Source organism: Bos mutus, chromosome 15 (assembly GCF_027580195.1).
Source record: "Bos mutus isolate GX-2022 chromosome 15, NWIPB_WYAK_1.1, whole genome shotgun sequence".
NCBI lineage: Eukaryota > Metazoa > Chordata > Mammalia > Artiodactyla > Bovidae > Bos > Bos mutus.
Genome location: NC_091631.1, coordinates 5,439,525 through 5,467,204, shown reverse-complemented (window position 1 = coordinate 5,467,204; position 27,680 = coordinate 5,439,525). Strand labels below are relative to the sequence as shown.

The following is a 27,680-nucleotide window of genomic DNA, read 5'->3' as shown; positions in this document are numbered from 1 at the left end:
GGTATTTGAGAACTTCAAGGTGACTAGACTAATCCCTGAGCCTTCACCTTAGGCCCTAAGAAAGACAGGCTCCAGTGGCCTATCCCTTCGGCAAGATCACTTCTCTCAGTCTTTTAAGTCAGGACACTCACAATTCGAGATGCTCCCTTTTCTGTTTCCTTATCAGACTTGCTCCCGGTCTGGTCCATACTGTGCTTCATCATCCGGCAGAGGTGGGCCTCCAACTCTGACTCGTTCTTGTTGTCAATCATAGTCAGGTGGTCCAGGATCTGAGGGAGAAACGTGTACGGTGAATGGCAGCGGTGCCGTTCTCCCAAGCTACCACGGGATGGTTGCTGCTCTCACTCACCTTGGGCCCTTTCAGTTTGCATAGAGTGTGCAGCAGCGTTTTTAGGGTCCTTATGGGAAATTCACTTTTGCATTGCTTGAGTTTTTCTTTGGGGAAGACCTTCATGAAAATGTGTATATCCAGAAGAATTCTGTCCAGATTAATGCTGTTGATGGTGTCAGGCAGTAGTCGAACCATCCTCCAGAGACACTATTTAAAAAGCAAACGAAAGTCAGATGGAGTCGCTGAAGAACGAGGATAGCCTGTCACCATGCTTCCCTAAGCTCTGGGGCCACCTCCAAAGGACGGTCAGGGACGTGCAAGTGGCACCTCACGAACTGCCGAGTGCGGCTGCTAACTGGGCACTGTCATTTACCTCAACCGTGTCCCTGGCTAAGGTCAGACAGGTCGTCTACCTGACCACTTCATTCCTCTTGCCCACACCCTAGAGAGGGGACCTTGAACGATAAGGAAATGTGGAAATTCTGTCCTGGGTATGTTTGGTTCCTGAGAGTAGTTCATATCACCTAATCAAATCTACTCTGAGGAAACAAAAATATTTTACACTATGACAGTGCAGTAACAGTATTATAATGTTACAGATATGTTCATCTGCAGCTTTTCAAAAAGAGACCAAAACATTATAAATCTATACATATTTTTCCCCCCATGAGAAATGAAATTTGTCTCATCAAACTTCTTGCCTTTACATTCTAGGAAAACTGGAGACATTCACAAAATAGTTCTATCTTTTCACTGTTTGAGACCAGGAATTTTTTTAGGCCTGAACTGGGGGTATAGCAGGAAAGGAAAAATGGACAACAACTGTATTATTCAGGCGTGCCGGCTGACTTACTTCAATCCTCTTTCCCTACACTTTAAAAGAAAAGATACCAAATTATGTCAACTTCACCTTCATAACAAGCTCTGAGAACTTGGGAGAACTGGCTGTTGCTAGGAGACTGTCTTGGAGCAAAACAAGAAGGGCACTAGAAAACAAACCCAACACAATAGCATTAATGTTTCAAGCCTGCATTCCAATTAAAATCAGTAATTGAAAGGCCAAGTGTAAGCAGTCTCTATCCATCTGAGAAATGAAGAGGTCATGCATCAGGAACTGTCCTTGATTACTCAGTCATTAAGAAATAAACATCATCGAAGCTTTGTAAGTTACCACTTGGTAAATGGTAAAGCTTGAAGCTATTTCTCATTGTCACTGGTAAGAAAGGAATGTACATGCAATGAAATGTATACCAAAGAGGAGGTGACTGACAAATTCCACGGTCCTGTTCTAGAAAACTCATAACATTGGCTGGCTTACTGAGCTGTTACTATAACTGCTGTCTCAGGTTGGAATAACTTTGGTTCTTGAGGAAGAGAAGAGTAGTAATTTATCAGACAAACCTAAACTTACAACTGCTCTAGTACCTTTTGGTTTCTATGCGTAGACAAAAGAGAGGCTGTTCCAGACTCTAATGCTCATAGTACAAATATACCTCAGGATGTTGGTCTGGTCTGACTTCTCCAGAACTTTCACCACCAAGAGGTTCACAGAGCGGACCACCTGCTGCCCTTCCTCCAGATCTTCAATTCGAGAATCCAGCATTAAGGTGATGAGGCCATGCATCAGGTCTTTCAAAACTCCAGTGGAGGCCTCCCGGGCGAGGCTTTCTATCTGAAACAGCTATCCGATGAGAATTCTGTTAGAGAGGCGTGAAACTCAACGTACACAGTGAGGAAGAGAAACCTGGGCGTCACAGTCTAATAAACGATTACACTGTATTTATAAAAATTCACAGTACTAGGTGAAAAATAAAGATCACTACTCTCCCAAACCTCCAGTAATAGCGAAAATTAATTGGTGTGCTTCATTCCTGTTATGAAAAGTATTTTTAATGTGAACACATACTTCCTATTCATTACTGTAAAAAGATCTTATTTTTATGATTATGTAAATTACACCCTGAGACAGTCATTACTGACAATCAGTTTCTGTGAAAAGCCAGCTAGGGCCCAACCATAACCAATGAAGAAACTGGCAGAAAGCAGAATTCCAGGTAGTCTGTAAGTCTCCTCACAATAAGGTGAGGGGAACGCTGTCCAGCGTCCAGTGGAGTAGCCAATAGCTTACACGGAAAAGTCCCACAAATGACCTGTTTCCCATGTTTCACTGGAACATCAGAACCGACTCAGGCTTGAGAACCTGGGTGGGATGAGAGACTGAAGGGAAACTCAGGCTCTGCAGAGGTAGCCTTACCGAAATCATGTTGCCAATGATACAGCTATACAACTTGATGATTTCATCCTTCTCCAGCTTCTCATCTGCCATATGCGTGTTGTAGATGAGTCTCAGCTGCATGAACGTAGCTATGAGGAACTGATCAATATGGCCAGACATGGCTTCAGCTTTGTCTTCCTGTCTCAGGACCTCATCGATCTGATAACAAAAATCCAAGATGTATTTTCCAAGCTTCATACTTCTAGGTAGCAGGAAGACACTACAAGTCTCTGTAATATTTATTAGCAAAGCACTTCTAATATCTTAGCTGGAAAAAACTCAATTACTTATCATACAAATAACTAGTCCTTAAGGACTCATTCAATAAATATTTACAGAGCAAGATACTATGGTGTGAGCTATTATTCTAAGAGGCTTGCCATCTAGTTTAGGAGATAATAATCCTTGTGTTTAAATGCTAATTTATTAAAGAGAGTGTTTTTATACCCATTATGTCATTTGATTATTCCAACAGCTCTGAGAGGTAGAAACAGACAGGGCTGGATGTAAGACCTTCATTTACCAGATGAGAAAATGAGGCTCAGTAAAATCAGGCTACTTAGTTCAAATTCAATACTCAAGTTTTCCACATCTCGGTCCAGGTTCTTTTTGGTTCAGTAGACTGGTTGTTACTAATAGTAAAATTTTACTATGGGAAAAACACATACTTCCTATTCACTACTGTAAAAAGATCTTATTTTTATGATTACATAAATTTCACCCTGAGACAATCATTACTGACAATCACAATATTCATGCCCACTCTTTCCTGCAAGGATGCTACACTGCACAACTCCAGGGGCACCATCTATACAAAGTGCAACGTGAATGGTGCCATCTTGTGTTGAGAAGCTGGTGGTCCTTCTTTAATTTCTTTATGCATGTATACCCATAAGCACATACAATTTTATATCATTGGAACAGTTTAATAACAGTTTCAACGTGGACAAAATAATTAAAAAAAATATATATATATATATACACATTGGGGGGGGCTTACTCTTTTTCCAAGGTAATTAACATCAACAGCCTGATATACTTTCATGCTCACAGAATCACATATAACCACACATGCACACATACACAGGGTCAAGGTTTAGGGCACTGTTTATTCCATAAGAATATTTATAGTATACACAGTTCTCTGCATCTATCTTTCCTAACAGAAAATTACAAAAATCCTTAAAGTCAACAATTCTACTCTTAAAGGCTGTATAATAGTCCACATATAGACACACCAAAACCTAATCATTCCCTGACCAATCAACTAGTTTGGATATCTTGTTCACTACAATTTTACAATAAACATCTTTGTGTGTATATATATATCCCAAGGTACTTGTCTTTTAATTTCTAAAAAAAAAAAAAGGATAAAAACTCTTTGTGCCAAGAGTTTAACTTTTAGGTTGAAGGATAAAACATTTAAAATTATAATAGATATCAGTACTGTTTTCTTTAAAAACGCACTAACAGGTAATTGACATTTCTACATGTAATGTGTAAGAGGACTGTTTTTTCAGTGTCTCTATCAGCTGGAAGTATTATTACTCATTTTACCTTTTGTCACGCTCAAAGTTTGAATGTGATGATCTTACTATTTTAATGTGCATTTCTGTGGTGGGGAGGTGCTGGACATCTTTTCACATGTGTTTATTGGCCATTTGGATATCATCTGTGACTTGCCTATTCTTTTTTTTTTTTTTTTTAATAAATTTTATTTATTTATTTATTTTTTTTTAATTTTATTTTATTTTTAAACTTTACATAATTGTATTAGTTTTGCCAAATATCAAAATGAATCCGCCACAGGTATACATGTGTTCCCCTACCTGAACCCTCCTCCCTCCTCCCTCCCCACACCAGGGTGCCTATTCTTATCCTTGATCTACTTATTTTTTTATAGGTTCTCTTTTTCTCAAGGTAAGTTAGTAAGAGTTCTGTTTCCTGTAGTTACTGGTCCTTTATTGGTCATATGCAAATATATCCCACAATATAACACTTGTTTATTGACAGTATACAGTAAATTTCTCCAAATTAAAATCTTAAAATTTTTATATGATCAAATTTGTCTTTTCATTTTAGGTTCTGGGTTTCCTTCCTTATTTTTCAATGGTTTCCCCAAATTCCTTGGTTATTTCAAAAAATTTAAGAGGGGGATCAGCTGAAACAAGTTTCCACAGAGTTGCATGAATGCTTAGTTCGCTTCAGGGTTCATGTGTGTTATCTTATTTTTTAGAAGAATCTCTTCCACATCTATGGTTAGTTCCTTTTTCACCCCAGTACTTATATTTTTGCTCTCCAATCAGGCTAGTAAGGGAATTTTAACCTCAAACTTTTTTTTTTTAACGAGAACTGGCTTTTAGAATTTCATGAATTTTAGCTATATTACTTACTCGCAAATTTTTAATTTTTTTATTTTTCTAATTTCTAAGTATAAGTACTAAGTTACTTTATTTTAGCTTTTCTTCACTAATAAATGCACTTCAGGCAATATATTTTTCTGAGTTCAGTAGCTTCAGTATAGTTGTAGAGGGGAATTGTTTCCTTCACTGTTGCTGCTGCTGCTGCTAAGTTGCTTCAGTCGTGTCCGACTCTGTGCGACCCCATAGACGGCAGCCCACTAGGCTCCCCCATCCCTGGGATTCTCCAGGCAAGAACACTGGAGTGGCTTGCCATTTCCTTCTCCAATGCAGGAAAGTGTTAAGAGTTTCGATTTTTTTTCCACTTTTTTATTTTTTAAACTATGAAAGTATGATAAGACATTTACATAAGACTTGGAAAATACAGAACAAAGTTACATATAGTGCCCCAAATATTACAATTATTTAAGTAGATAAGATTTTTAGTTGGAGTTTCAATATCAAACTCTCAAAAGTTAGTAGAACAAATATACAGAAAAAGCAGAAGGATACAGCAGACCTGAAAAACGGTATGAACCAATTCAATATAATTAAGATTCATACAATTTTCATACAACAGGACAGACTTTCAATTTAAAGTTCCCATAGACAATAAACTAGGAGACACTGGACCATATCCAGGGACATAAAATAAGGTGAAAGTTTCAAGGTCTAAAGGTGTTGAAATCATAATCTGTTCTCTTACCAGTGTGGAGTTATGTTAGAAATCAATATCAAAAGATATTAATAGCCCACATATTTTCAAGTGCAGTGTGACATTTACCAAGGGAGAGCTTTGACTCAGCCATGGAAAGCCTCAATAAAGTTAGAAGACTGAAAAAACAGAGGCGTGACTGCAGAGAAGAAAGTGTTTACGAATGAGTATATTAGAAATTAATATAAAAATGAGAAATTAACATTAAAGACACTTAAAAAAACTCCATGTATTTGGAAATTAAATGTCCGCTTTTAAATGATGGGTATACCTAACAAGCCATAACAAGGAAAATTAGAAAATATTTGTAAAAGAATAAAGACGATAAGAGAATTTACCAGAGTCTGTCACATGCGGCTGAAGCTGCTCAATGCAACTAAATACACTGCGGAACCTCGAATGAGGTATGAAGACACACCGCGGGCACTGCGTAGACGCTGTGGGACCTGAGCACAACCTGCACTTCAATCGCGCTATCTCACATGCTAACTTCTTTTTTTACAACATAGTATTTCTTTATAGTCTCAGAACTGGATTAGAAGTTTTAAGCCTCAAAGTTTTAAGCCTTAGTCACTAAGATAATAAACTTTCTAGTTTTTTATCCATATATTAGATGCCAAAATATATGGAACAATTTCGAATGACTATAAATAAGAAATGTTCCTTTGGTATCTCTGATTTTCTTCAAGAGATCCCTAGTCTTTCCCATTCTGTTGTTTTCCTCTATTTCTTTGCATTGATCGCTGAAGGCTTTCTTATCTCTTCTTGCTGTTCTTTGGAACTCTGCATTCAGATGTTTATAACTTTCCTTTTCTCCTTTGCTTTTCGCTTCTCTCCTTTTCACAGCTATTTGTAAGGCCTCCCCAGACAGCCATTTTGCTTTTTTGCATTTCTTTTCTATGGGAATGGTCTTAATCCCCGTCTCCTGTACAAAGCTCAAAGCCTTTGACTGTGTGGATCACAATAAACTGTGGAAAATTCTGAAAGAGATGGGAATACCAGACCACCTGATCTGCCTCTTGAGAAATTTATATGCAGGTCAGGAAGCAACAGTTAGAACTGGACATGGAACAACAGACTGGTTCCAAATAGGAAAAGGAGTACATCAAGGCTGTATATTGTCACCCTGTTTATTTAACTTATACGCAGAGTACATTATGAGAAACGCTGGACTGGAAGAAACACAAGCTGGACTCAAGATTGCCGGGAGAAATATCAATAACCTCAGATATGCAGATGACACCACCCTTTTGGCAGAAAGTGAAGAGGAACTCAAAAGCCTCTTGATGAAACTGAAAGTGGAGAGTGAAAAAGTTGGCTTAAAGCTCAACATTCAGAAAACGAAGATCATGGATGGCATCCGGTCCCACCACTTCATGGGAAATAGATGGGGAAACAGTGGAAACAGTGTCAGACTTTATTTTTCTGGGCTCCAAAATCACTACAGATGGTGACTGCAGCCATGAAATTAAAAGACGCTTACTCCTTGGAAGGAAAGTTATGACCAACCTAGATAGCATATTCAAAAGCAGAGACATTACTTTGCCAACAAAAGTTCGTCTAGTCAAGGCTATGGTTTTTCCTGTGGTCATGTATGGATGTGAGAGTTGGACTGTGAAGAAAGCTGAGCGCCGCAGAATTGATGCTTTTGAACTGTGGTGTTGGAGAAGACTCTTGAGAGTCCCTTGGACTACAAGGAGATCCAAACAGTCCATTCTGAAGGAGATCAGCCCTGGGATTTCTTTGGAAGGACTGATGCTAAAGCTGAAACTCCAGTACTCTGGCCACCTCATGTGAAGAGTTGACTCATTGGAAAAGACCCTGATGCTGGGAGGGATTGGGGGCAGGAGGAGAAGGGGACGACAGAGGATGAGATGGCTGGATGGCATCACTGACTCGATGGACCTGAGTCTCAGTGAACTCTGGGAATTGGTGATGGACAGGGAGGCCTGGCGTGCTGCGATTCATGGGGTTGCAAAGAGTCTGACACGACTGAGCGACTGATCTGTCTGATCTGATAAATAAGAAATCTAGCATTCTATTCATACTAAGTCAAACAAGTAGAATCAACATGTTGATTTAGGGTGTTTCATACTCTTCGAATAGCCAGTATCTTTTGTGGTATTAATATTATTTATTAAAAATTTTGTTGGGTTATCAGCAAAGAATTTGGTCAGTATATCTTCTACTTTTTGCATTTGTTAAGAGATGTTAATGACTCCTGTGCTTTAAGTTTCCTTTAGATGTGAGTCTGTCTCTGGGCTCTCTGGTCCATCCTGATGGTCTGTCTGCTTTTCCTTGGGCCAGTGCTATGCTGACTTAATTGCAGTGGCTCTGTCATCACTGCTAATACCAGTGGTCTAAGTCCTTTCTACTGTGTTTTTATTTTAAAACACAGTCTTTACTATTTTTAGGCCCTTTGATTTCCCATATAAATTTTAGAACCAGCTTCTCAACTTCAGAAAGAAAAAAAAAAACTGTTAAAATTTTGATTGGAATGGCATTGAATTTACAGATATAACTTGAGGAGAAGCTGGTGTCTTCATGATATTGAATCTTGAGAACACAGTATATTTGTTTATTGGGGAATGTAACAAAATAATGTCATTCAACAAAATTTTAAATTTTCTCTATAAATGTCTTATATGTATGCTGCTTGATCATTCCTAAGTACTTAGGGTTTTATTGTTCAGAGAAGGGGACGACAGAGGATGAGATGGCTGGATGGCATCGCTGACTCGATGGATGTGAGTTTGAGTGAACTCCAGGAGATGGTGATGGAGAAGGAGGCCTGGTGTGCTGTGATTCATGGTGTTGCAAAGAGTAGGATACAAGTGAGCAACTGAACTGAACTGATACATTATATATGTATAGTGTATATATCAGATCAGATCAGTCGCTCAGTTGTGTCTGACTCTGCAACTTCACGAATTGCAGCACGCCAGGCCTCCCTCCCTGTCCATCACCAACTCCCGGAGTTCACTCAAACTCACGTCCATCAAGTCGGTGATGCCATCCAGCCATCTCATCCTCTGTCGTCCCCTTCTCTTGCCCTCAATCCCTCCCAGCATCAGGGTCTTTTCCAACGAGTCAACTCTTCACATGAGGTGGCCAAAGTACTGGAGTTTCAGCTTTAGCATCAGTTCTTCCAGTGAACACCCAGGACTGATCTCCTTTATGATGGACTGGTTGGATCTCTTTGTAGTCCAAGGGACTCTTGAGTCTTCTCCAACACCACAGTTCAAAAGCAGCAATTCTTCGGTGCTCAGCTTTCTTCACAGTCCAACTCTCACATCCATACATGACCACAGGAAAAACCATAGCCTTGACTAGATGGACCTTTGTTGGCAAAGTAATGTCTCTGCTTTTGAATATGCTATCTAGGTTGGTCATAACTTTCCTTCTATATAATGTGTATATATATACATACACAACGAAATGTATATATATGGTGTGTATATATATATACACACCCAATTTTGTTTATTCATTCATCTGTTGATGGACACTTGAACTGTTTCCACCTCCTGGCTATTGTCAATAACGATGCTGTGAACTTTGGAGCATAAGTATTTGTTTGAATCTCTGCTTTCTAGAAGGGGATCTGAGGATCTTATTCTAATTCTATATTTAACTTTTTGAGAAACCACTAAAGTATTTTCCACAATGGTTATAGTATTTTATGTTTCCACCAGCGATACACTCAGGTTCCAGTTTCTCCATATTGTGACAAACATTTGCTATTTTCCATTAAAAAACAAAATTCTAATGGCTGTGCAGTGGTAACTCATTGTGGTTTTGATCTATGTTCCCTGATGACTAATGATGGTGAGCATCTTTTTACTTGCTTATTTGCCATGTGTATACTGTTTTTTTTTATTTTTAAACTTTACATAATTGTATTAGTTTTGTTAGAGAAATGTCTGTTCATGTCCTTTGCCACTTTTTGAACTGAGTTTTGTTTTTTTATAATGAATTATAGGAGTTCTTAAGTATTCTGGATAGGTATTCTATACCTATATAAGCATATTATCTGTAACATCATTTATTATACACCACATATATACATAGGCACATACATTTACATTGACATTTATTTCTGTATCTGTATATTGAAAACCATGAATTCACACTGACGCATCTAATTCCAGTCCAATAGCAGAGTTCATTTTCTTTCCTTGGGCTTCCATATTTTATCACCCTTCTCTGGCCCCCATTTTCCTTATTATATTTATTTGACCAATCCCTTTATATGTAACCAATCTCCCATCTCTGCCACAAGCCCTTCCCCAGGCTAACCTCCACTGTTTGGGCTCTGAGTCCCCATTCTGAGCCACCCACACGCTGCCCTGCTCCCCTCCACCACACAGGAATATCCTCTTCACCCTGCCTGGGGCGTCCTAATACCATGCCATGTCAGCTCCCCCCATGGATGTCTTCTTCTGGCTTTGGCTCTGCGTCATCCCTCCCAAATGACAGCCTCCTCACAACATTCGGGCTTGGAGACCCTCACACTGGGCTGCTGTGGCTCTCCACTCCCACCCCGAGCTACAAGGTAGGTGCCTTCCTTGTGTTACCCTCCTCCTGGCTTTATGACTGGATCATTAGGAAAGGGAAGCAGAGGAAGAAGAGAACGATTTTTAAAAAACACGTAGTTTCTCTTTGCTCAAAAGTCTCTAATGACTTCCGATAACACTGAAAATCCACACAACTCACCCCAGGGCTTTTACGCTCTCTATGACCTGGTCTCTTCCACCCCTCAAGCTTCACCCTGTACCATTCTCCTTCTCCCACCTACGCTCCAGGCACGCTGGCCTGCGCTGTTTGTGAGCACACCAAGGTCGTTCCCACTCTAGAGCCTTTGTACTAACTGTCCTCTGCTCGAAGCCCAGCTACCCATCTAAGTAACTAGTACTTAGTTCCCTCTCTCCCATTGCCCCATTTGAGTTTTATTTGCACAGTAGTTACTATTGATAGTTTGTGTTTGTCTCTGTCCACTAAAATCTAAGAAAGCTCCATGAAAGCTGGTTACTACCCATTGCTATGTTCCAGCCTCAGGTGAAAGAATGCAGTTGTAAAAAGCAAGGCTCTATTAGAGGTCTACCCTATAGAGCTTCCCTGGTGGCTCAGAAGGTAAAGCGTCTGCCTGCAATGCAGGAGACCCAGGTTCGATTCCTAGGTCAGGAAGATCCCCTGGAGAAGGCAATGGCAATCCACTCCAGCACTCTTGCCTGGAAAATCCCACGGACGGAAGAGCCTGATAGGCTACAGCCCACGGGGTCGCAAAGAGTTGGACACGACTCAGCGACTTCACTTTCACTTTCGATAGAGCAAGCTCTATCCGCGTGCTCTATGCAGCAAGTGATGTCTGAGAGTGGTCCCGTGCGCTTTTCTCATCAGGGTGGCACTGAACACTGCCTGCCTCCCCCTATACTGTACTCAGTGTGCAGCCACCTCTATTACTGCCTCTACAGTCATCTGTGGAATTACCGTCATGGGCAATACCACCATTACCTGTGTCAGAGCTTGGATGCTTGTGTTGATGTCACCACTGGCTACTTGAGAGATAATAAAATTGATTGTGGATGCTGTATTACTGTGCATATCATCAAAGTGTGGAGAAACAGCCCGGATCCTAGAGAGCAGAGCAGAGGAAAACATTCAATTATTACAAGGTATCCTATTGAGTTGGAATTATGCAATTCCCCACTAGATCCATGTTTCAGTAAGGAACCACTATTAGCCAGATAGTAACCTATTCTAAAGGAAATCAGTCCTGAATATTCATTGGAAGGACTTATGCTGAAGCTGAAACTCCAACACTTTGGCCACCTGATGTGAAGAACTGACTCATCTGAAAAGACCCTGATGCTGGGAAAGATTGAGGGCAGGAGGAGAAGGGGCCAACAGAGGATGAGATGGTTGGATGGCATCACTGACTCAATGGACATGAGTTTGAGTAAACTCCGGGAGTTGGTGATGGACAGGGAGGCCTGGTGTGCCGCAGTTCATGGGGTTGCAAAGAGTCAGACACAACTGAGTGACTGAACTAAACTGAATCTATTCTAATAAGTTCTAATTGCACAGAGAACTCTTTTTAATATGTACACTCCGATGATCACGAACTGCTTATACTTAAATGGGTTAACTTACTTGGGCTCAGGAATAAGGACTGGTTCAAAAATGTCATCCAGTTTGTGCTGAACAAGCTCTGGCATTTCACACCGCACTGTACCACTGTCATTCTCAATCTCATCTAGGTCCAGCTGGAATTCTCGGCGAACCATCTGGGCTGCCTCAGGATGCCCACTCATGCTTCGGGCTTGGCTAAGGGAAGCAAAAGGAGGCTCCTGAACTAAAAGAAAGAGACTTCTGAACCTAAGGGCAAGAGCAGCACTGCCAACCGCCCCAAAGCTGTAAGACAGATGTTCAACTTCTGGTTTCAGCCCCCCTGAATGATTTAAATCCTTGCCTTTAAGCAAGTGTCTTTAATGGGCAACAATGTTGGTTCATGAATATCCTGAGAGAGTAGATTAACTTGTACTTACAGTACTGCCAAGTTATAAGTATTCTCTCTAGTTCACTAAAACCAACCAACCTTGTACTGCTATTCCAGTTGCAGCAGTAAATAATAAAAGAATATTTATATTGACTCAAAGGTCACGACTTCTGGGCAAATCCTAAGAAATATCTAGACTGCCTGGATCTTTTCCACCAATTTAACCAGTGTTTATGTTTTTCTAATTACAAGCATCATCCCATGCAGTGTTCAATAAATTTTATACTTCAGGGACAATCAACTCTTTTTAGGAATATTCACTCTTGACGAGTTGGGACCAGCATTACATCTAAGCAGTAGATATTCAGTTTCCAAATTCAAATTGGTTAAAATTATACTCATGATATGACCCAAAATAGATTTGTCTTGCTTAGAAGGCAGTTTTTTGAGTCCCTAAGCCAATTCTGGGTTGCATGCATTTTACTCAGCTTTATGAGAAGAACAGGAACCTGTGCATGACCAAACACTGCACAGGGAAGAAGGCGAACCAACGCTTTGGCCGCATGGCGTTGAGCTGACACCTCTGCTAGCCAGTGGACTTTCAGGGAAGGCTTGACTCGTGGCCACTTGGACACCCTCCACCCTGGTTATAAACTCTACACCAGTAGCCCTCCAGAGGGGATGAATCCAAGTCAGAAGTTAGAAAGATATAAGAGCCCTGCTAATGAGAAATTAGCAGGCAGTACTTACATCCTATAAGTGCGATACATAATTCTGTCCACGGAAAAGCAGTGAAAGAAGGCACAAGACTATTTAGAAGTGGTTTTGAGACAAAGACAATGAAGACTGAAGGATTAAACATTTGGTTACAAGACATATACCCAGACACTGTGTCATGCATGATAATGGCTACAAGAACTCAAGATTATGTTATAGGATAAGCTCTGAGCACACAGAGGCAAAGTCCACAGAAATACCCTCCGACAAGCATCTCAACCCACATACTTGAGTTTGGAGGACATGTCCTCAGCTGGTCCCTTGCGCAGCATGTTGGTGTTGGAGCTTATGCTCTGCGTGCGCTGAGGTTTCTCTTCCACCTGTTTTACTGGTGCAGCCGAAGGCCTTTTCGCTGACCGCTTAATCCTCTCCTCAAGCATGCTCATATCTTTTTCAGAAAGCTGTTAATAGAATCCATATTTATTAACTCACCTCTCTACTAGAATTTCAGAGAATTAAAAACATCATATGGTGGTTTAGTCACTAAGTCGTGTCTGACTCTTATGACCCCATGGACTGTAGCCCACCAGGCTCCTCTGTCCATGGAATTCTCCAGGCAAGAATACTGGAATGCGTTGCCATTTCCTTCTCCAGGGGATCCTCCCGGGTTTCCTGCATTGCAGGCAGATTCTTTACTGAGTGAGCTATGAGGGAAGTCCAAAAACCTCATATAATCTTCATATAATTGGAAGACCCAAGAATTAATTTCCATTTTCATGCTGAAGCAAACAGAATCTCCTAGGTTAGGGTATGTTCACTTTCAAACACTACCTATACTTTAAAATCAACTGCTGCTACAACCTGACTTGCTTTAGTAAGAGAAGATATGAAACAAGGAAAGGATACAAAAGGAAAGACCCCATGAATGACTACAAATAAAAAGGTCAAGAATTAAACAAAACTTCCTCATTTTTGTGGTATCACCACTAAACTAGTGGTGTGACTACGGGCAAGAAGCTTCACTTTTGGTCATCTGTAAAATTCCCATCTGCTTTATCTCCTTCACTGGCCTCACAGTGAGGAGTAAATGAGATAAATGTAAATAAAAATATACAAGCATAGGGTAAATATATGTGCTACTAAGAGGTAACTAGAGTGAAGAACAGGTCCAGTCACGGTAGTGATTGGCTCAGAGGAACTAAGGAGTCAAAAACAGAACCTTCTATGTTTGGAGAGTCTGGCTCATGGCTCAAGACCCTTTTGATCTGACAGGTATCAGAATCCACATTATACATAAGTACTTGTTCACTAAAAAATAAATGCAGTAAAAATTATCAAGGAGATTGCCAGGCACAACTTAAATTCCCAGACTAGCTTACATTTCTTGATTCAAAAATAGTTTTCATCTAAAGCAAATTGGTAAGAGGAGAATGCTCAGAAAGAAAATCTAACTTCCAGTACAATACAGCCTTAAGTGTCCTAAAGTAATCAGATGCGTCGTCAAGGGTTTATATGGATTTCAAGATGTATCGAGAGGTTGAATTTTAATAAAAAGTGGTAAAAACTTAAGAGTTGAGATGGGACGAAATTTGTCACCTACATGATCTTTCAATTCACAACATGCTGAAAATGCTCAGAGAAAAGTGACTCACGGTTCCAATCAGCTTGAACACTTGATCCCCGTGTACATTGTACACCGTGACGATGGTGTTGAGCGCAGCATTGCGCACAGCATTGTCACGGTCTCCTATGTGAATCGCTATCTCCTTTAAGGCTTTTCCTGGGGTTGGTTGGCAAACATTCATGCCATAGGACTCGACCAGACACCCCAGTTCTTCCAGGCACTCTGATGGGGAAGAAAGGCTAGATTAAGGACACTCAACACACATTTGGCACAAAGACCTATCTTTACTGGATACATTTCCCTTGGCATACATGAAGGGCTAAAGTTTTACTCTGGCTCTCCCTTGAATTTCTTCTCGTTTATTGACGTCTACAAAATATACAATGAAACAACGGTGCTGTAGCAAGTACTCCTAGAAGGGATGCCTGTGAGTCAGATGGCCCCTGTGCACTTGACTTTGTCACCAGGGAGGTACTGGGTGGTGCCTGTATCACCTGATACTGTGGCTCCACCAGTGTGCAACTCATCACTCTCACAGTCCAAATCAGAAGGCTGGAACCAAGAAATTTCCTGGTTCCTCTATAAACTACTTCTTTGAGAGGTCACTGTTGCAGACATAGGCATCAATCAATAGTTGCTTTACCTGCTCTCTGCTTGGAGTTTTTGGATTTGGTTCCTTCCATGATGAAAGGGAACATCTTGCTGGCTGGGTAGACAAGGCACATCCGGTTCAGGATGGCACGGACATCTTTACGAATGACATCCTTTGGTTCTCCGACCTGGTCAACAAGGAAAATAATAATAAAGTGAGGCACTGTCTGAGTAGCAAAGGCACCCCCTTGTGTGTTACTACATCTTGAAAGAAGAAAATGAGTGGTGGAAGGTTATCATCATACAACAGATGGAAGACGGGAGAGGGAATAAAAATACAGGAACTGAAGTAGCTGGGAACTTGAGTAATCTTCCAGAGTGAGAACAATGCATTACCTTGAGGATGAGATAGGGGATGAAGGAAGATGCTTCGTTCTCAGTAAGATGATATTCCTCATCACTTAGCAGGGTGAAGAGCAATTTTAAATATTCTAGGGTTTTCATGAGGACGCTTGTATTGGTGTCAAAAAACCGCAACGTAACCCACTTTAAGATAAGATCCAGGCAACCAATGACACCCTCTTTTTCGCTCTCCAAGTGCTTGAAACAAAACAATACAAACCCCCACAAATTAGACTGTGTAAAAATTTAATTTCTATTAGGCAATTAACTCTTAAATTTTACTACAGTCCAAAAAAAAAGATGATAGATTTTTAACCCTCCATTTAAGACCCCAAACTATAGACATGTAGTCATTTATTCAATCAGATTAATAAGAAAGCTGTAAGAACAGAGAACATGGTGTATTCTAGTTCCTTCTAAGTCATGCAAACTTCTAATTATTTCTCAGAGCTCAGTATTTTCACACGTCCAAGATTCATGCCCACTTATTTTGTTGCAAACTTACATCAACCATGACAGCAAGGGCCTTGTTATGATGCTGAAAGTCTGAGTGAAACATCTCATCTTGTAACCATTTAGCCACACAGCTAGACATCTGAGTTTTTAACTGCTCGATGTATTCATCCCGTGGAGTAGTAAAATTCCACTTTAGTACCTGAAAAACAAACAAACAAAAAAACGAACAGTGAAATGGGCTGTAAGGGGTTCAACCGAAATGCACAGAGACGTTCTATTCAAAGCAGCTGCAGGAATCAACTTAATAGGATATTTTAAAATTCACCAAGATTAATTTGTAATTAAATATGAATGCAAAGTGCACTTTCAATCTGTCATACTCTGGAAGCTTAATTCTGAAAATCTTTTAGGAATAGAATTTTCAGCAATTTTTACAAAAAAAATCAACGCTCTGTTATTGTATAACATGGTGAATACTGTTGGCATAATTTTAATAAAGGGAAAATTTGAAATGTGTATAAAAAATTTTAATGTACACACTAGTCTAGGCATTTATTATAAATATACTTACATACATACACAAATTGACATTCAAAGATGCCTATGGTTGTATAGTTTATAAGAGCAAATACTAGAAGCAACTTCTAACGTTTAACATAGTGGGTTGAGGTATGTGTACCTGTAAAGACAGGTGCACACATACGATGTACCAATAAACTGAAAGCACATACGTGTACAGATATGGAACAATCTTCAAGACAGTATTTCAAATACCATTAAAAGAAAAAAGTAAGATTCAGAACAAAGAGTATGGCATGTTCCCCCCACTTGTGTATAAGGAAAGCTATGTATTTATACATATGTGATTGTATAGGAACGGAATATTATTATTTTTAGAGTAATAAATTTAAAAACTGGTATTTTCCCTGTTCAGGGAGACTGGAGTAGGAGATATGCTTCTCATACTTTCTATACTTTTTTTGCAATTTGAATTTTTAAAAAATTATGTGTTTTGAAAAAAATTTTAACTGATTAATAAAACCAAAACATCAAAAGATAAATTACTGAACTAGCCATATATAGTTATCAAACCTATCTTTTAAGGTATCAGGTACAAGAAAGATTAAAGGAGTGGCATATTACATATGCGTTAATTGATAAAAATCAATGACTATTTTCCAGTCTTTGATTCTAAACAAAATAAAAACCCCACAAACCCACCAACCCCTCCCCAAAACTTCTACTTCTTTCTACTGGGAGACAAAAAGGCAACAGCTCCATTCCATAGTTTCTTTGGTAGAAATTAATGCTGTAGGATTTAATACTTCCATAATGTATTCTTAGAGAAACAAGATATAATTCACAAGCAAAAGATTTATTAGATATTTCACAATGATACGAATTTCAGACAGAAACTTTAATTCTTGATTATAAAACAAAGCAAAAACAAGCAAAAACTTCCTGAAGACTTTAATTCTTTCCCTACCTTTAGTCCTTTCTCATCTTTCATCCTTTGCTCCTTTCCATTTGGAACAACAATAAAAATAGGACCGGATTTGTCGTCATCCTCCTTTAAGCTGGTTTTGCTCGGAACTTTCTTTCCTTGTGCAGTCTACAACCAAGGTGCAGGGGATACTGATTAGACAGATTACTACTCCTTAGGACTCACTGTTGCTGCCTATTAAAGGGTGCCATGTAAACCAGACATCTTTCTATATCATATTCCAAATGGAAGAAACTAATGAACAGAATCTTGCATGTGATATGTTTGTGTACAGGTTTTCTAGAAATGTTTCTGACAGCAGGCTTAAGTAACTGTTGTTAGTGCTTGCGCTGGCACGTGATATGGTTGGAAAAGCTCTATCAAAGGTCTGGGTCACAGGTTATTTTTGTTTACTGGACAATTCTTTAAAAAGAATTGAGAGATAAGTGACATATAAAACTATGGTTTTTCCAGTGGTCATGTGTGGATGTGAGAGTTGGACTATAAAGAAACCTGAGCACCGAAGAATTGATGCTTTTGAACTGTGGTGTTGGAGAAGACTCTTGAGAGTCCCTTGGACTGCAAGGAGATCAAACCAGTCCATCCTAAAGGAGATCAGTCCTGGGTGTTCATTGGAAGGACTGATCTGAAGCTGAAACTCCAATACTTTGGCCTCCTGATGTGAAGAGCTGACTCATTTGAAAAGACCCTGATGCTGGAAAAGATTGAGGGCAGGAGGAGAAGGGGATGACAGAGAATGAGATGGTTGGATGGCATCACCGACTCAATGGACATGGGTTTGGGTGGACTCCGGGAGTTGGTGATGGACAGGGAGGCCTGGCGTGCTACAGTTCACAGGGTCACAAAGAGTTGGATACGACTGAGCGACTGAACTGAACTGAACTGAATGGCAGTCACACATTTAATACCACTTAGTTGAGAAAGCTCTTCTGTTCCTCTGCATATAAAATCTCTATCACATCATTCTAACCCAAGACACTTTGAGAACCTGCTTCTAGAGAAAACTGCTGAAACATTTTAAATACTTAAGTTACTAAAGTGGCTCTTAAAAATAATCCAAGATTTAGAATCTTTGTATCAGATGGAAAGAAACTGTGAACATATAGTATACATATTTAAGGTAAAATTTGAATTTCATTACTGGAATTATTATTATAACAAATGCAGCAAAAGTCTGCTATTTCCAGTAGGCCAGCATTTCTTTCTATTTCAAAGACTGAAGCCATTTAGTCAAAACAAATAAGAGATGAGTTATGTCCAATTGCTTCATAAACTGCAGAAGTCTGAAAAAAAAAGTGGCATTAAGAATAGAGTCAAAAACGACTTTAAAGCACTTGTGATCAAAAAAGTAAAATCAGCACTTGTTAAACATGGGATGAGGAGAGGGAGGAGGGCAGGAAAAGAACAGTTTCATTGGACAGTTTGGAAGATAATTACCCATTTAAATTAACTCACTGAATTGAAGGACCCAAGCACAGGGAAGGAAAATGAGTAATTAATAGTTAGAAGAACGGCCACAGGACGGCCCTTCTATAATGGGGATATAACAATAAATGTACTGGATAATAAAACATGTCCTCCACTGACACATTTGCATCAGTTACATATAGTTAATAGTTTTCTCTAGATTTATTATTGATTGCACAGTTCTGCAATTTCCCTTTTGTAAATATAAAATAGTCAATACTCTGAATACAGTGACAAGCTCTGAATCTTGATACAGAAATCGATGACAATTTGCTGTGATTAAAAAACTTAATTAAATGAAAAGACACCCAAGGATATTTAAGGCTGAGCATTTGAAAACATTTCTTTAAACTTCAATTCTGCATGCATGCTAAAAGGACTGGTGATCCATAAAATCTCACTGGTGTGGGGACAGAAGGTCCTTTGAGTATAATTAGAACACTTTGTTGTATGATGACTTAACAGCCAAATGTGAAGGAAGTTGCTTACTACTGAAAATCTCCCCCAAAGACCTGGATGACAGAAACCTTTGCAGTAGCTCTTGAGAACAGGATGCCTCTGTTTTATAGCATCATTAAAAGTCAGCCACAGAAAGCTGTACAAGCACTTCATAGATAATATCCCTTCATATGTAGTGTATTTCTTAAAAGAACGACTTAGTGTAAAGAAATATTTAAAAGAAACTCTACACTTAAGCTGCAGAGTTAACATACCTTTGTTTTAGAGGAAACTCCTAGAGCCTTGGCCTTTTTCGGATCAGGCTTGGAGTCTAGAGTGCCAGAAACAGAATCTTCAGCAGGTGCTTTGAGAAAATAAAAACACATACTGTAAACACAAACTTTAACTAATATCACTATGTTCTGAGCAGGTTCAAAATATAATGATGGTGAGAAAGCCTACAGTTTTAAATGTATCCCTTTCTAAAGTGTTTTTAATTAGATTTTTTCCCCCTAATCTTTTTTTCTCCACAATTTCTTCTTTAAGCACAACCTCATGAAATTAGTTCAGAAAATCTACATCTGCTTTATCAACACTTAAACTGTAGTTTAAAAACTATTTTCTAAATAGCAATTAAAAATTAATATTAATTTTAAGCAATTAATAGCAATTAAATCCGTCTACCTTTTTGCTAGACGGATAAGAGAAGGGTTTATCACCTTTGAAACCATAGGAAATCATATATACCAATAACAATATTCCAGTAGATGTTATAACTGAATATACACTTTTATACTAACAATTTTACACATGTAAACTTTTTAACTTTTTAGCACCCCACTAAACAGATTATTGCTTTGTTTAAGCACTAAGTCTAGAAGAGCAGTGGTTACAGGTTAGTGTTCTGTTTATGTTATGGAATTTTAACATTAGGATGAAGAAGTCAAGAATTTTTCCTTGACAAAGTTGAATAAATATTTGAATGCTGCTTTTTTTGTTGTTGTTGTGACCAGTGGGGATTGAACCAGTACCCCTTGCTTCAGTGGAAGTGTGGAGTCCTAACCATTGGACTGCCAGAGAATTCAGTAAATATTAGAATCGATCAGCAAACAGACAAGTGCAAGGGAACGAGAACTCATTTGTGAATAAGGAGGCAGAGTCCTCTGCCGGTTCAGACACTGACAGGCTGTTTGGCCCTGTGCAAGTCACTTAACCTTTGGTATTCCCTGTCTGTTAATAAAGGAGATTCAGCTAGATGGCCCCAATTCCCCTTCCAACTATAATATCCAATAGCAGAAAATAGTTATGGAAACCTTAAAAATTGAGCACTTGCTTTCTGGAGTATTCCACTGTACTACTCCAAAACTGCTTTTTGGAGCTGGAAATCAAGTTAATTATCTTCAAACCCTCAGCACAGTTACTGGCAGAAAACAGGCAACTTGAGGAGTTGGAGGGAAGGCTTGGGATCTAAGCCATGAGAAACCATGATTTAAAAACGAAGGTTGGATTTCTTTAAGAGTTCCCTCGCTGTTTTAATTCCCCTATAACCCATTCAAAATGAAGTTACCTGAGGCAGGCTGGAATTTGGCTGGAGCTGACCCTCCCACTGGTCTGGATGTTGCTTTAGCAGGTGCAGTGGGCTTGGCTGGCATGTTAGCTTTGGCTTTCTCTAACATGGCCAACACCTGATCTTTAGAAGTTGGCTAGGGAGACAATATAATAGAGGTGAGAGGCCACAGAAACGATATACCCATACTATGCTCACTAACAGATCTGCTGTCAAACCAATCTTTGAGCTCCTGGTTTTGAAATACCAATGAAGGGAGGCAGCACATAGTGCAAGGGAAGTAACACATTATGAAGTCACACTAAGGTAGCTGCCATTCTAGAAGGTCACAATTTTCATCCCTGCAAAGCCAGCAGATTCCTTAGAAGTTCTACACTACTAAATATTTGATCTGTGCTCTCATTGGGATTTCAAGTTGAAACTCATAGGAGGTAATACGATCTTTTGCCTCTATAAATTCATGTTCAATATTTTTCTAATGGCTTTTAACAGCAGCAATAACAAGCAGAAGTACTTTTAGTTTCCCAGTAGCCTTGGCCATTTTCTCATATCCTAAGTGCATCATGAAGAACGGCAAGGCGTCCTGGGCCTTCTTTCGCACGTCTCCATTGCGGTCCTCAAGGCAGGAATAGAGCTGGGGAACACAAAGGATAAGGTCTGTGGGGGTGGAACGGAGAGTCGGTAGTTTCTCAGCCAGCCAGCCCAGAAGCTGTCAAAAGAAGTAAAGACCAGTTATATAATTTGTGTAGAAAACTGTTATTATTTCTGATCTTAAGCTTAATGATTTCATCAGGGCCAAACACTGAATTAGTTCTCACACTACAATTTTCCAATATGAAATCAGTTATTTTCTTGTTCAATGAAATAATAAATTTGCAATGCTGACAATCAGTTAAAATAAGGACAAAGTTTTCTGGACCATATTTGAGCATTAAGCTATAAAGTTTTAATTGTTCTAAATAAAGAGTCGGACACGACTCAGCAACTGAACGGAACTGAATGAATTTTAAAGAAGAAAAACTTTCAATTTCTTTTTTTTTTTAATTCTAAGAACTATTCAGCTAGAGAAGATCCAAAATATTTATTTGATCAGAAGATGACAAGTTCTACCAGGACTTCTGTTTTCTGCCTCACATAAGAGAGTTTTTTCCTATACCTCTAAAATAATTCATATTTGTATTTATTTTCAACTGAAATATTTATCCAGATGATTGCAGTTTCACATGCACTTCTAAGAAATAATACAGAGAGATCCCATGCACTCTTTATTCCATTTCCTCCAACAGCAGCCCTTTATGAAACTATAACCAGCAGGATTCTGACATTGATACAATCCACTGATTAGATTGTTCCAGTTGGACTTTTTCTCATTTGTGTATGTGTGTATATTTAGTTCTCTACAATTTTACCATGTGTTAATGTATCCACCACCACTGTCAAAATTTTGAATAGTTCCATCCCAAGAATCCCACATGTTGCCTCTTTTATAACCACACTCACGTCCCTCCTCCTCCTCCTCCTCTCTAATCTCTGGCAACTATTAATCTGTCATCTATTTCTAAATCACGAGATTTCAAAGTTATCTAAATGGAATCATATATAATATGGAACTGTTTGTTACTGGCTTTGTCACTCAGCACAATTCCTTGGATATTTAACTGACTTGTTGCATGTATCAGTGATTTATTTCTTTTATTGCTGAACAGTATTACATATATGGATATATAATAGTTCGTTTAAATATTCACTTGTTGAAAGATATCTGTTTCCAGATTTGGGCTATTTTGAATTAGTTGCTATGAACATTTGTTATAGGCTTTTGCATAAACATAAATTTTCTTTTTTCTGGAATAACTGCTCAAGATTTGTTGGGTCATATATGGAACAACAGACTGGTTCCAAATAGGAAAAGGAGTATGTCAAGGCTGTATACTGTCACCCTGCTTATTTAACTTCTATGCAGAGTACATCATGAGAAGTGCTGGGCTGGAAGAAACACAAGCTGGAATCAAGATTGCTGGGAGAAATATCAATAACCTCAGATACGCAGATGACACCACCCTTATGGCAGAAAGTGAAGAGGAACTCAAAAGCCTCTTGATGAAAGTGAAAGAGGAGAGTGAAAAAGTTGGCTTAAAGCTCAACATTCAGAAAACGAAGATCATGGCATCCGGTCCCACCACTTCATGGGAAATAGATGGGGAAACAGTGGAAACAGTGTCAGACTTTATTTTTTGGGCTCCAAAATCAATGCAGATGGTGATTGCAGCCATGAAATTAAAAGATGCTTACTCCTTGGAAGGAAAGTTATGACCGACCTAGATAGCATATTCAAAAGCAGAGACATTATTTTGCCAACAAAGGTCCGTCTAGTCAAGGCTATGGTTTTTCCAGTGGTCACGTATGGATGTGAGAGTTGGACTGTGAAGAAGGCTGAGCACCGAAGAATTGATGCTTTTGAACTGTGGTGTTGGAGAAGACTCTTGCGAGTCCCTGGGACTGCAAGGAGATCCAACCAGTCCATCCTAAAGGAGATCAGTCCTGGGTGTTCATTGGAAGGACTGATGCTAAAGCTGAAACTCCAGTACTTTGGCCACCTCATGTGAAGAGTTGACTCACTGGAAAAGACCCTGATGCTGGGAGGGATTGGGGGCAGGAGGAGAAGGGGACGACAGAGGATGAGATGGCTGGATGGCATCACCGACTTGATGGACATGAGTTTGGGGGAACTCCGCGAGTTGGTGATGGACAAGGAGGCCTGGCATGCTGCGATTCATGGGGCCGCAGAGTCGGACACGACTGAGCGACTGAACTGAACTGACAGTAACTACATGTTTAGTTTTATAAGAAACTGCCAAACTACTTTCTGGAGTGGCTATAACATTCTACATTTCTACCAGGAGAGTGTTCAAGTTTCTCTACATTCTTGTAGATGTTTGGTGTTATCACAGTTTTTAATTTTAGTAATTCTGGTAGTTGTCTATCTCATTGTAGTTTTAATTTGCATTTCCTTGATGACCAGTAACCCTGAACATCTTTCATGGGCTTATTTGCCATCTGTAATCCTCTTCAGGGAAATGTCTGTTTATGTCTTTTGCCTAATTTCTAACTAGATTTTTTAACTGTTGAGTTTTGAATTTTTTAATATATACATTCTTGATGATAATTCTTTATCAGACATAGAGTTTGCAAATATTTTCTCCCACTCTAGCCTGTCTTCTCATGTTCTTCACATGGTTTTTGGCAGAGTAAGAGTTCTTAACTTTGATAAATTGTGGTTTTGGTGTCAAGTCTTATGAATACTTTGCATGAAGAACTTCTATATCCTGAAGGTTTACCCCTATGTTATCTTTAAAAGTTCCATAGTTTTATGGCCTATGTTTCAGTCCATAGTCCATTTTGAGTTAATTTTGGTGTAAGATGTGAGATTTAGTTCAAAGTTTAATTTTTTGGTCTCTGGACGTCAAGTGCTCTGGCATCACGTGTTAAAAAGGTCACACTTCCTCCACTGCATTACTTTGGTAACTTCAAACTTAGTTGTTCATATTTGTGTGGGTCTGTTTTTTGGGTTTCCTCTTCAGTTCCACCTATCTGTGTCTATCCTCCTCCTCCTTACCCCTGCAATCACGGTCTTTTTTCTTTCTGACCACACTGCTTGGCTTACAGGATCTTAATTCTCAAACCAAGGATTGAACCTGTGCCTGTGGCAGTGAGAGCATGCAGTCCTAACCACTGGACGGCCAGGGAATTCCCCACAGTGTCTTGATTATGTTAGCAATTTAGTAATCTCTAGTACACGGTAGGGAGAAGGCAATGGCACCCCACTCCAGTACTCTTGCCTGGAAAATCCCATGCACGGAGGAGCCTGGTAGGCTGCAGTCCATGGGGTCGCTAAGAGTCGGACACGACTGAGCGACTTGACTTTTACTTTTCACTTTCATGCATTGGAGAAGGAAATGGCAACCCACTCCAGTGTTCTTGCCTAGAGAATCCCAGGGACAGGGGAGCCTGGTGGGCTGCCGTCTCTGGGGTCGCACAGAGTCGGACACGACTGAAGCGACTTAGCAGCAGCAGCAGCAGCAGCAATATGTGGTAGAATGGTTCTTTCCATTTTTTTTCCTTTGTCAAGATTGTTTTACTAGACTATAAGTTTTAAAATAACCTTGACTTTGTCTATGAAAAAAAAACTTTCTTGAATTTTGATAGGAATTACATTAAATGAACATAAATGACATTTCTATTATGTTAAATCTTCTAATCCACAAACATCTCTTTGGGTCTTCCTTGAATACTTCATCAACATTTTGTAATTTTCACTATATATATTTTGTATTTGTTTTAAGTATATATCTAAGGGTTTCACTTTCTTTGGAGTGACTGTACATTGTACTGTTTTTAACTTCAGTTTGCATGTGTTCAATGTATTTGACTTTTGTCAAATATGATTATTTTGTATCCTGCAATCTTATTGAACTCATTTATTGATTTTGGTTACTGTAGGTGTCTTGGGATTTTCTATGTAGACAGTCATGGTATCTGCAATTAGGGATAGTTTTATTTATTCTTTTTCCAGCTATATGCCTTTCACTTTTTTTTCAGGTCTTACTGCAGTGACTAGAACTTCCAGTTCTACGTTGAGTAATAACAGTGAACGTGGACATCCTTGCTTTGTTCCTGATCTTAGGGGGAAACTGTTCAGTCTTCAACCACTAACAATATCATTTACAGATGCTTTTTTATTTAAATTGTAATTCTCTTGTATTATTACTTACTGAGAGTTTTTATCATGAATAGGTGTTGGATTTTCTCAAATCCTTTTTTTGTGTCAATTGATAGGAATTTTCTTTAGTCTGCTGGTATGATGGATTGCATTGATACATTTTTGAATGTTGAACTGCATTTTTATGTCATGATTAAAACCTCTTATTTTACCATTTAAGAGTTGAAGAAAAGAGAAAATGTCACAAATTTTAGAAAATTATTGCTAAAAAAGCACATGAAAAGGGAAAAAAAAGCATATGAATAAAAAAGCTCCAGGGATTTGGTTTCATTTTATTAGCTATTTTATAATGGAACTCATTCTATCCACAACATATATATTTATTAGGTAGCCTCAGCAGCAGCAGCAAAGCACATCATATTTGGAGTACTAACCTCTTGCCTCAAGAAAGGATTTTCCTTTTTGAGCTCTTCAGAAAGATCTTCCCCCTCCAGCCATTCCTTCATGCCAGTCTGTTCTGCCCAAGCATTCACAGTTGCTAGGGCAGCAGATCGAACATTATTCTAAACAGAGGAGAAAATCAGTAAACTATCACTATGGCTTGGAGGTAAGCAGTGAAAAATGTATTACTTTGTAAACATGAACAACAGAGGTTTCTCTACAGATCTACAATAAACATACTTGGAACATTCTTCATCTTCTCTGAAACAACAAGATCTATGGGTATACTCCAAAGTAAAGTAGAAATTAAAACTCTAAATTGTAACAATCCTATACTTAGTTAATTAGGCAAAACATTGAACTGGGCATAAAATATTATGTTAGGGGAATAAACCCCTAGGTTTTGTTTCCTGAACCTCTGGGGACTCTCATGTCCCTGGTTATTTGCTAAAGGATGTAATTCTATGTGTTAGAGAACTCATAATGGTTAGCTTGAAATTATTAACTATTTGAATATTTTGTTTTTATATTAACTTGTACTCACAGAATAAGAAGGATTTAATGACATGAAAAATATTAAAATAGTCCAATTCCTTAAATTAAATGAATTACACCAAAATAGACATTTAAATATTCAATCTATGGATACATATAAGAGCTTATAATTTTCATTGAGACAAATTCTAGGACTGTGCAACTGCAAATATCTTACTGAAGTACCAGAAGACTGTACTCTAGTTCAGGGGAAAAGGTAGAAAATAAAATACATTATCTAAAAATTTTTGTTTATTCACTCTTTATACCAATACTTTAAACAATGATATCATAATCATAATAGCAACAATTTTTTAGTATGTACTATATGAGGCAGATACAGGTACTTTATGTACAGACTCTTATTTAATCCTGTAAGAATTAAATTCCACAGATAAAGCACTGAACCACAAAGAAAATAAGTAACTTATCTAAGAGTCACAAAGCTAGTAAGCAAGGTATGTGGTCACCTTAATACTGCCTGGGAGGTAAAAATGTTTTATAATTTTCCTTCCAGTAGTCTCTTCTCTACAAAAAGTTTAAGACTGTTTACATGCACTCTTATGCATAAGAAAAGGATTATTCTTAGCCTAAGTCGTGGCTGGCTGTTCCATAATGGAGCTGTGGTGAAGAGAATTAGGAATACCTTGCTGTCTCCAAGCACTGTGATGACAGGGATTCCTAAGTTCTTCACATGCTGCTTGATGTTGGGGCCCATGGCTACTGCCAACTGCTGGAGGATAGTCAACGTCTGCTGCACCTGCGTGGGAAGAGCGGCACCTTATGTCCAAATCACAGCAGTGTGTCCAGAGTTTCAGAAGTCTGCTGCTATATGGTCAATGCAGTAAGAAGTTTCTGGCCTACTTAAAACAAACAGCTGGTTATGATACTAATCAGCTTTGAATAATTTTCAGGTGATGGCCTCTCCATTAATCATCATAAAAATGGAGTATTAGAATTTTAGACTAGATTATAATGCTTTATAATTTTTTTTTTACAA

At 38.8% G+C, this 27,680-nt stretch overlaps 1 protein-coding gene and 1 non-coding gene across 5 annotated transcripts in view; both read right to left on the bottom strand.

Moving 5' to 3' along the window:
* Positions 1 to 27,680, bottom strand: part of CKAP5 (cytoskeleton associated protein 5) — a 112,256-nt gene that overhangs the window by 11,580 nt on the left and 72,996 nt on the right. For all 4 annotated transcript variants that reach the window (XM_070383421.1, XM_070383420.1, XM_070383422.1 and 1 more), the window contains 18 exons: positions 27,327 to 27,440; positions 26,140 to 26,268; positions 21,500 to 21,694; positions 20,986 to 21,121; positions 19,694 to 19,782; positions 17,496 to 17,621; positions 16,059 to 16,208; positions 15,548 to 15,751; positions 15,204 to 15,339; positions 14,589 to 14,782; positions 13,225 to 13,397; positions 11,874 to 12,047; positions 11,235 to 11,355; positions 2,586 to 2,765; positions 1,825 to 2,012; positions 1,242 to 1,317; positions 350 to 538; positions 132 to 269 (listed from right to left, as the gene is read on the bottom strand). In XM_070383421.1, coding sequence (XP_070239522.1) covers positions 132 to 269; positions 350 to 538; positions 1,242 to 1,317; positions 1,825 to 2,012; positions 2,586 to 2,765; positions 11,235 to 11,355; positions 11,874 to 12,047; positions 13,225 to 13,397; positions 14,589 to 14,782; positions 15,204 to 15,339; positions 15,548 to 15,751; positions 16,059 to 16,208; positions 17,496 to 17,621; positions 19,694 to 19,782; positions 20,986 to 21,121; positions 21,500 to 21,694; positions 26,140 to 26,268; positions 27,327 to 27,440 — 2,712 coding nt within the window. The remainder of the gene's footprint in view (positions 1 to 131; positions 270 to 349; positions 539 to 1,241; positions 1,318 to 1,824; positions 2,013 to 2,585; positions 2,766 to 11,234; positions 11,356 to 11,873; positions 12,048 to 13,224; positions 13,398 to 14,588; positions 14,783 to 15,203; positions 15,340 to 15,547; positions 15,752 to 16,058; positions 16,209 to 17,495; positions 17,622 to 19,693; positions 19,783 to 20,985; positions 21,122 to 21,499; positions 21,695 to 26,139; positions 26,269 to 27,326; positions 27,441 to 27,680) is intronic.
* Positions 14,987 to 15,097, bottom strand: LOC138991026 (small nucleolar RNA SNORD67). Its single transcript, XR_011467074.1, has one exon. It is a non-coding gene; the product is annotated as a small nucleolar RNA SNORD67 (small nucleolar RNA).